The sequence below is a fragment of the Theropithecus gelada genome, chromosome 11 (assembly GCF_003255815.1).
Source record: "Theropithecus gelada isolate Dixy chromosome 11, Tgel_1.0, whole genome shotgun sequence".
In the NCBI taxonomy this organism is placed as follows: Eukaryota; Metazoa; Chordata; class Mammalia; order Primates; family Cercopithecidae; genus Theropithecus; species Theropithecus gelada.
Genome location: NC_037679.1, coordinates 81,417,093 through 81,426,382, shown reverse-complemented (window position 1 = coordinate 81,426,382; position 9,290 = coordinate 81,417,093). Strand labels below are relative to the sequence as shown.

Below are 9,290 nucleotides of genomic sequence, written 5' to 3'. Positions count from 1 at the left end.
AAAAAAAAAAAAAAAAAAAATATTGGCCGGGCACGGTAGCTCACACCTGTAATCCTAACATTTTGGGAGGCCAAGGTAAGTGGATCACCTGAGGTCAGGAGTTCGAGACCAGCCTGACCAATGTGGTGAAACCCCATCTCTACTAAAAATACAAAAATTAGTTGGGCGTGGTGGCGGTCACCTGTTATCCCAGCTACTCAGGAGGCTGAGGCATGAGAATCTCTTGAATCTGGGAGGTGGAGGTCGCAGTGAGCCGAGATCACGCCACTGCGCTCCAGCCTGGGCAACACAGCAAGAGTCCCTCTCAAAAAAATAAAATAAATAAACTGTCTTCCCTGCTTGAGGCACTGCTCTCTTGTTTATTTCAGGAAAGACACAATGCTAAGACCGTGGGGGAGATCAAGCAGTTCGTTTCCCAGTTGCCCCACATGCAGGCAGCAAGGGGCTCGCTTGCAAACCATACCTCAATTGCAGAATTGATCAAAGATGTCACTAGTGAGTATCCTTTGTAATGATTGTTTCAATCTGGGACTACTTGCACATACAACCTAGGTTTGACACCTAGGTCATCAACACCACAATGCCTCCTGGGAGAGTCAGCTCTGTCTTAGTACCACGTGTTCTTCTCAGCGTTAATGAAGTGTACATATGTTAATAGTTAAGAGTGTTCCAGGCGGGGCTTGGTGGCTCATGCCTGTAATCCCAGCACTTCGGGAGTCCAAGACAGGCAGATGACCTGAGGTCGGGAGTTTGAGACCAGCCTGACCAACATAGTGAAACACTATCTCTATTAAAAATATAAAAATTAGCCGGGCGTGGTGGCGGGCACTTGTAATCCCAGCTACTCGGGAGGCTGAGGCAGAATTGCTTGAACCAGGCGACAGAGCAGGACTCTTGTCTCGAAAGAGTAAAAGAGAGAGGGAGGGAGGAAGGGTCCACTTGTTAACTCAAATTTTTTCATTATAATTTATATGAAAAATATTTGGAATGTAGATAAGAGAAAAAAATTATCCATAAGTTCACCATCATAATTTGAGATGGTTAATTTTTTTAGTCTAGCTTTTTTCTTTCTTTCTTTCTTTTTTTGTGGGGGGAGGGGACAGAGTTTTGCTCTTGTTGCCCAGGCTGGAGTGCAATGGCACAATCTCAGCTCACTACAACCTCTGCCTCCCAGGTTCAAGCGATTCTTCTGCCTCAGCCTCCCGTGTAGCTGGTTTTACAGGGATGCACCACCATGCCCGGCTTATTTTGTACTTTTAGTAGAGATGGAGTTTCACCATGTTGGTCAGGCTGGTCTCGAACTCTCAACCCCAGGTCATGCACCTGCCTCGGCTCCCAAAGTGCTGGGATTACAGGCGTGAGCCATCGCGGCCAGCCGCTTTTTTCCTTTTTTGAAGGATTACTTAATTGGCTCGTGTTCTTCCCTTGAATACTCTGTGCAGAATTGGTACAAAGAGTGTATGTTAAGTATTTTGAAAGAGCTCAGAAGACACCTATTAAAGCAGACATGAGTTTGTTCATTACAACACAGGGCTATAAGAGCTGAATAGGAGATTGTTTTATGAAGTATACTTCGAATATTAACCAAATCACAGTATTGGAAAATCAGTCCTTTGTTTTCCTGTTCATAGAAGTGGAAACTAGTTGAAATTGGGTTGAACCTAATGATGAAAATGAAATGTTCTGGAGAAATTAGCTTTCATTCATACTGACGCTTATTCTGGGATATGTACCAAAATCCTAAGGATACAAAGGAGCATTATTGTTGACTGTATCTCAGTGTAACTTAGGAGTGCAGAGGCCTAGGGTTCTCCACGTTTCCTAGAAGATTTTCTTCAGGTGATGACTTAAACTTATTGCTTGCTTGCTTTTTTGCTTGATGTCTGGTGACATCAGCAAAATGTCTTTTCTTTTGAGACAGAGTCTCACTCTGTTGCCCAGGCTGGAATGCAGTAGCGCGATCTTGGTTCACTGTAAACTCCACTCCCCGCTTAAGTGATTCTTGTGCCTCAGCCTCCCAAGTAGCTGGGACTACAGGTGTGCACCACCACACCCAGCTAATTTTTGTATTTTTGGCAGAGATGGGGTTTGGCCATGTTGGTCAGGCTGGTCTTGAACTTCTGGCCTGAAGTGATCCACCCGCTTCGGCCTCCCACAGTGTGAGATTACAGGTGTGAGCCACCGTGCCCAGCTACATGTCTAGTTTCTGAATCGTGCTCTATGTATAAAAGCATGCCACTCAAGTAGATTAACATTTAATTTCTAAGTTGCAAATTTGCTAATTTCATTTTAGCTTCTGAAGACTTCTTTGATAAATTAACCGTGGAACAGGAGTTTATGTCTGGAATAGACACTGATAAGGTATGTGGACAAAAAAACCTCTTTAGCAAGTAATTGAAAACTTATTAAACCTCAGATTATAGCCAGAAAACCAACTGCTTCGATTCCCATGCCTTGCCTAAGTTTTTTTTTTTTTTTTTTTTTGAGATGGAGTCTCACTCTGTCGCCCAGCTCGCTCTGTCACCCAGGCTAGAGTGCAGTAGCACGATCTCCACTCACTGCAAGCTCCACCTCTTGGGTTCACACCATTTTTCTGCCTCAGCCTCCCGAGTAGCTGGGACTACAGGCACCTGCCACTATGCCTAGCTAATTTTTTGTATTTTTAGTAGAGACAGGGTTTCACCATGTTAGCCAGGATGGTCTCCATCTCCTGACCTTGTAATCTGCCCACCTCAGCCTCCCAAAGTGCTGGGATTACAGGAGTAAGCCACCGCACCCAGCCACTTAAATATTTTTAAGAGCAAATGCAAAATGTGCAAGTGTAGATTTTATCAAGTAACAGATATTTAACATTATTCTGTGCAAGACACTTTCTGCCATACATGGCAAGATGAGACCCAGCCCCTAAAATCAAATCTTTTTAAGACCGTATTAGATAAATTAAGGTATTTGCTCTTTTGAAAGAGTTTCTTATATAACTCCTTTAAGTAGCTCTTAATATTAACAAATTTTATTCACTTTATGAAAATTCCTAACATAAAACAATTACTGATACTTTTTGCTAGATTAGTTGTTGATACTATTGAAATGGAGTAGGCATCCGGTAGCCTCTCAGAAGCGTGTCCTTAGAGACCGATGTGTCCAGACAGGCATAGGGAGTGACCAATTGTATTCTCAGCAGCCTTGGGCTCCAGTGACTTGGCCTGATCACTGAGTGTGTGTGTGTGTGTGTGTGTCTCTGTGTGTCTGTGTGGTGGCCAGGGTGTGTATGTGGCTGGAGCTAGCAGAGCTATTTCAGGAAAGGGTTGGACTGTGGAAAAACAGCTCATTTTCCCACATATCTCCTTTATTGGACTTTGAAAAATAATAAACATCAAGTTAAGTTCCCAAACCATGCATTGTGTGTGTGTATGTGTGTATATGTACATGTATGTGTATATGTATATGTAAATGTATATGTACACTACTTTATTTCTAGGTCAACAATTACATTGAGGATTGTATCGCCCAAAAGCACTCGTTGATCAAGGTGTTAAGATTAGTTTGCCTCCAATCCGTGTGTAATAGTGGGCTCAAACAAAAAGTTTTGGATTATTACAAAAGAGAGATTCTCCAGGTAAGTATATTTTCAAATTATTAATTTGCCAAGGAGGACAGCATCTTTTTAAAAAATACTTCATGGGGCGGGCACAGTGGCTTATGCCTGTAATCCCAGCACTTTGGGAGGCCGAAGCAGGTGGATCACTTGAGGTTAGGACTTTGAGACCAGCCTGGCCAACATGGTGAAACCCCATCTCTACCAAAAATTTAAAAATTAGCCAGGCATGGTAGCATGCACCTGTAGTCCCAGCTATTTGGGAGGCTGAGGCAGGAGAATTGCTTGAACACAGGAGGCGGAGGTTACAGTGTGTCAAGATCACGCCCCTGCTCTCCAGCCTGGGCAACAGAGTAAGACTCTGTCTCAAAAAATAATAATAAAAAGTTAAAATTTTTTTTTAAATAAAAAATACAATGCTGCCATTTTGGTGTCTTGTCACCACTGTTTTGTAAATTTTTTAACACCTAGAGGAATTAGTCTTGGTAGCCATCACTGTTTATTGTATTTGTGTGATGATAATAGCTAACAGGCTAATCACAGTGGCTCAGCCCTATTATCCCAATATTTTGTGGGGCTGAGGCAGGAGGATCGCTGGAGGCCAATACTAGCCTAGGCAACATAGCAAGAGTTTCCCAGGCTGGAGTGCAGTGGCACAATCTTGGCTCACTGTAACCTCCTAGGTTCAAGCGATTCTCCTGCCTCAGCCTCCTGAGTAGCTGGGATTACAGGTACCCGCTACCAGGCCCAGCTAATTTTTATATTTTTAGTAGACAGGGTTTCGCCATGTTGGCCAGGCTGGTCTCAAATTCCTGACCCCAAGTGATCCACCCACCTTGGCCTCCCAAACTACTGGGATTATAGGTGTGAGCCACTATGCCCAGACCTTGGCTATTTTTTAAAAATAGAAATAATATCCTACATTGCATATTATTGTTTTTTAATACATTCTGGAGACCTTTCTTATCAGGATGTGTAGATATGCCTTATTCTTTTTTGGAGCTAATTATATACCATATAAAAATATACTGTCATTTATTTGATGCTCACTTAGATTGGGTCCATACATTCTGACTTTAAAGTAAAAAATTTAAATTTCTCTTTGAAACAGTGAGCTGAATTAATAATAACAGGCAAGCAGTTTTAGGACACGTTTCATCCCTCCACCCTGTCCTCTGTGCCCACCCACTAACATTGCTGGACTTTGGTAACATGTCCTACGGTACAAACCAAATTGATTTGTTGGAAGTGCCCTTCTTTGAAAATTGCAGAAATCCTTTTCCTGATCTTATATCAAGGCCAAGTGACTTCCCTTGCAGACATATGGCTATGAGCACATACTGACCTTACACAACCTGGAGAAGGCCGGCCTACTGAAACCGCAGGCGGGGGGCAGAAACAATTACCCAACTATACGGAAAACATTACGCCTCTGGATGGATGATGTTAACGAGCAAGTAAGCCACACTTCTCCACCTCGTCTCAGCTTAGGGTCTGGTTAGATCGTCCACATGACAACACATGCTTCTGAACCTACACATCTGCCTTGCTTTCTAAAAACAATTTTCTAATGTTTTTGAAAAAGTAATGCATCATGTATTGTATCCATCAGAACCCTAGAAGGAAACAGAGAATGCTCTTAAACTGGGGAGTTTCTGGAGAGTTTAATAAAGATGTGGGCCAGGCGCGGTGGCTCACACCTATAATCCCAGCACTTTGGGAGGCCAAAGCAGGCAGATCACTTGAGCTCAGGAGTTTGAGAACAGCCTGACCAACATGGGAAACCCCATCTCTACTAAAAATACAAAAATTAGCCCGGCATTGTGGTGCACACCTGTAATCCCAGCTGCTTGGGGGGCTGAGGCAGAAGAATCGCTTGAACCCAGGAGGCGGAGATTGTAGTGAGCTCAGATCGCGCCATTGCACTCCAGCCTGGGTGACAGAGCGAGACTCTCTCTCCAAAAACAGAAAGATAAGGGGCAGGCTCAGTGGCTCATGCCTGTAATCCCAGTGTATTGGGAGGCTGAAGTGTCAGATCGCTCGAGTCCAGGAGTTCGAGACCAGCCTGGGCAAGGTGGCAAAATGCTATCTCTGCAAAAAAAAAAAAAAATGGCCAATGGTGGTATGAGCCTTTAGTCCGAGAGGCCGTGATTAGAGGATCACTGAGCCCAGGAGGCAGTTTCAGTGAACCATGTTTGCGCCACTGCACTCCAGCCTTAGCTAGGGAGTAAGACTCTGTCTTAAATAAATAAATATGTGGGAAGAGCGGAGACCAGTAAGAGGCAGTGTGGTAGGGAGCCCTTGCCAGACGCGGCCTGAAGAGCAAGGAGAGGGGGGTATTCTAGAAACTTATCTTAGAACCTGGAGAGAAGAACTGTGGTGGGGCCATCTGTTGAGGTAAGGGGTGAGGGGCCTCTGGCTGAGGGTACGGTCAACCTCCAGCAGAGGAAGCCGGCCAGTGACAACCTCGTCCTCACACTGCTGCCCACTCTCCAGTTCACTCTGGTGCTTTGCACTTGTCAGACCCAAAGAGAAGGCACTGGAGTGTGTTGGTGTGGGACCTACAGGTCCATCTCTGGGCATAGAGCATTGTGGAGAAGGGTGGAGAGTGTCTAGAGGAACCAGTGGAGACGTCCAGCTCTCATAAACAAGCCAGCCATGGATGGGCGCGGTGGCTCACACCTGTAATCCCAGCACTTTGGGAAGCCAAGGCAGGAGGATCACTTGAGGTCAGTAGTTCAAGACCAGCCTGGCCAACATGATGAAACCGTGTCTCTACCAAAAAATACAAAAGTGATCAGGGCATGGTGGAGCATGCACCTATAGTCCCAGCTACTGTACTCAGGAGGCTGAGGTGGCAGGATCCCTTAAGCCTGAGAGGTTGAGGCTACAGTGAGCTGAGATTGCACCGCTGCACTCCAGCATGGGCAACAGAATGAGACTCTATCTCAAAAAAAAAAAAAAGAAAAAGAAAAAAAGCTATGCAAAAGCAGGGCCATCAGGGCCAAGTGAGTTTCCTTCCACCGTTTCCCCTCAGAGGCAGTCACAGTGGCCAGTTTTTTATCTATCCTTCCAGAAAGATTCTGTGCATATACATTTTTACATAAAGAGTGCATATTCTCTATTGTTGGTCTCCAAAGTGGGGTGCACTTTGCTATACATTTTTTATTCTAATGTTTCTAAATTTCAGTCTTTTTTGTTTTTTCATAAGGGACTTTATTAGGCTGCCTCTTGCAACAAAAGCTCGTAACTAGACAGTCTCCTCTGTCAGGAGCAAAATTGGATGATTTTTTCCCAGTGGGAAAATAGAGGCCCTTAATGTCTAGAGTCTGTCATGTACGTATTAGTTCAGCTGCCTTCACTGTTCTGACCTTTCTGACTCCGGACCCACCTACCACTTAACAAAGGATCTTGAAGGGTCTTTTGTGATCTTCCCCTTCTTTTTAATTTTTCTAAATTGCTACATAGTGGTTTTGAGGCTATACCTTGTTTAATGATTTAACAGATTGCTACTGATAGAAATTCAGGTTGTTTCCAGTCTTTGCTATTACATGCAGTGTTGCAGTTAATATGTTTATACTTTGGTCTATTTTTTGTTCTGCAAGCATCTCTGTAGGATTAATGCCTAAAAGTGGAATTGCTAAGTTCAAAGGTTATTGCACATCATTGCTCAGCTAGGGAGTGCCAAGTTCCCCCACTACATTTCATGCTGGCCGGACGCAGTGGCTCAGGCCTGTAATCCCAACACTTTGGGAGGCCGAGGCAGGTGGATCACCTGAGGTTGGGAGTTCAAGACCAGCCTGGCCAACATGGTGAAACCCTGTCTCTACTAAAAATACAAAAATGAGCCAGGAGTGGTGGTGCACACCTGTAATCCCAACTCCTTGGGAGCCTGAGGCAGGAGAATTGCTTGAACTTGGGAGGCGGAGGCTGCAGTGAGCCAAGATTACACCACTGCACTCCAGCCTGGGCAACAGAGCCAGACTCTGTTTCAAAAAAAAAAAAAAAAAAAAAGTTTCATGCCAAACCAAGTAATTTTTCATCTTCTGTACCTAGAGCTGCTTTGAGTGGCTTTTCAAGATTTGAGTCAAAAGTGAAGCTCTGGCTGCTAAAATTGAGCTCTGCTGGGGTGGATTAGAACAGGGCATGGCAGGGGTAGGGGTTGTTTATCTATCTTTAAATCCAAATCAAATAATTTTGGATTACCCAAAAGGCCACAGTCAGGTTGCTCTAAGTCTCTGTATCTACAGGATTTTTGTTCTTTAATTATCTCACAGAACCCCACGGACATATCCTATGTGTACAGTGGGTATGCCCCGCTCAGTGTGCGGCTGGCCCAGCTGCTTTCCCGACCTGGCTGGCGGAGCATCGAGGAGGTCCTCCGCATCCTCCCAGGGCCCCACTTTGAGGAGCGACAGCCACTGCCCACAGGACTGCAGAAGAAACGTAAGTCCCAGTCCAGCATCTACAGATAATTATGTCCTGTTAGTGTGGTTTTCAGGTATTGTACAGTTGCTTTGTAAAATACTTAGTAAAGCACTTAGGAGTCAGAATTAAATATACCTCTTTTGTTCGTTGCTAATGTATATAGTAAGCACTAGAATCGGATTATTCCCTGAGGGGTAGCAGCTTTCAACTTCTATGTTGAGAATCTCAGGAGTTAGAAAAAACATTGAGATCAAAATCAGTATTCCTGGGTTTCAGATGAACTGTCTGGATGAAGACACTTGTTTATTCTTGTGAATGATAAAATGTTTGAAGAGGTGGGAAGAGGAGCACCAGTAATAAATAGTTTTTAATTCTGAAATGTTTAAATTTTAGGTCAACCAGGAGAAAACCGAGTGACTCTGATATTTTTCCTCGGGGGCGTAACCTTTGCTGAAATTGCTGCCCTGCGATTTCTCTCCCAGTTGGAAGATGGAGGTACAGAATATGTCATTGCCACCACTAAACTAATGAACGGAACCAGTTGGATAGAGTCTCTGATGGAAAAACCTTTCTAAGGTATTCAGAGGAGACTTAACGAGTGTACTGCAGAATAAACTGCCTCTTTGAAGAAGTTGCTGAAAGGAAGTTAAACCCCATAGAAGAAACATGGAATGCAGAATATATTCTGGGGTCAGCTTCTTAAATTATGCTACCGTTTACTGCTTTCTCCTTCTCTTTTGTATTCCATTTTTTTTTTGCTTTGAGACGGAGTCTCGCTGTGTCACCCACACTAGAGTGCAGTGGCGTGGTCTCACCTCACTGCAACCTCGGCCTCCTGGGTTCAAGAGATTCTCCTGCCTCAGCCTCCTGAGTAGCTGGGACTACAGGCATGCACTACCACACCCGGCTAATTTTTGTATTTTTAGTAGAGATGGTGTTTCACCATGTTGGCCTGGCTGGTCTCAAACTCCTGACCTCAGGTGATCCACCCACCTCAGCCTCCTACAGTGCTGGCATTACAGGCCTGAGCCACCATGCCCAGCCCCTAATCTGCTGAATAAAGAAGAATAGAAGAGAATCAACCTGAGTCAAAGAAGCACTGGTTTTGAGTTTTCTAAGCTCAGGGTCTTCATTAGAGACCTCTGGAAACACATTAAGGATGGTGGGGGTAGATAATCCATTCTGCCAGACAAAGGAGGCCGGCTGTTAAAATAAGAAAGCTGAGACTGAGGAGGTGAAACTGAAAATAAAAAGAGAAAGTCCATCC

At 44.3% G+C, this 9,290-nt stretch overlaps 1 protein-coding gene across 3 annotated transcripts in view; it reads left to right on the top strand.

Moving 5' to 3' along the window:
- Nucleotides 1-9,290, top strand: part of VPS33A (VPS33A, CORVET/HOPS core subunit) — a 35,070-nt gene extending 25,780 nt beyond the window's left edge. For 2 of the 3 annotated variants that reach the window (XM_025403496.1, XM_025403497.1), the window contains exons 8-13: nucleotides 369-495; nucleotides 2,294-2,361; nucleotides 3,479-3,616; nucleotides 4,915-5,052; nucleotides 7,873-8,041; nucleotides 8,417-9,290. In XM_025403496.1, coding sequence (XP_025259281.1) covers nucleotides 369-495; nucleotides 2,294-2,361; nucleotides 3,479-3,616; nucleotides 4,915-5,052; nucleotides 7,873-8,041; nucleotides 8,417-8,598 — 822 coding nt within the window. In that variant the 3' untranslated portion in view covers nucleotides 8,599-9,290. The remainder of the gene's footprint in view (nucleotides 1-368; nucleotides 496-2,293; nucleotides 2,362-3,478; nucleotides 3,617-4,914; nucleotides 5,053-7,872; nucleotides 8,042-8,416) is intronic. The other variant, XM_025403499.1, reaches the window with a different exon arrangement.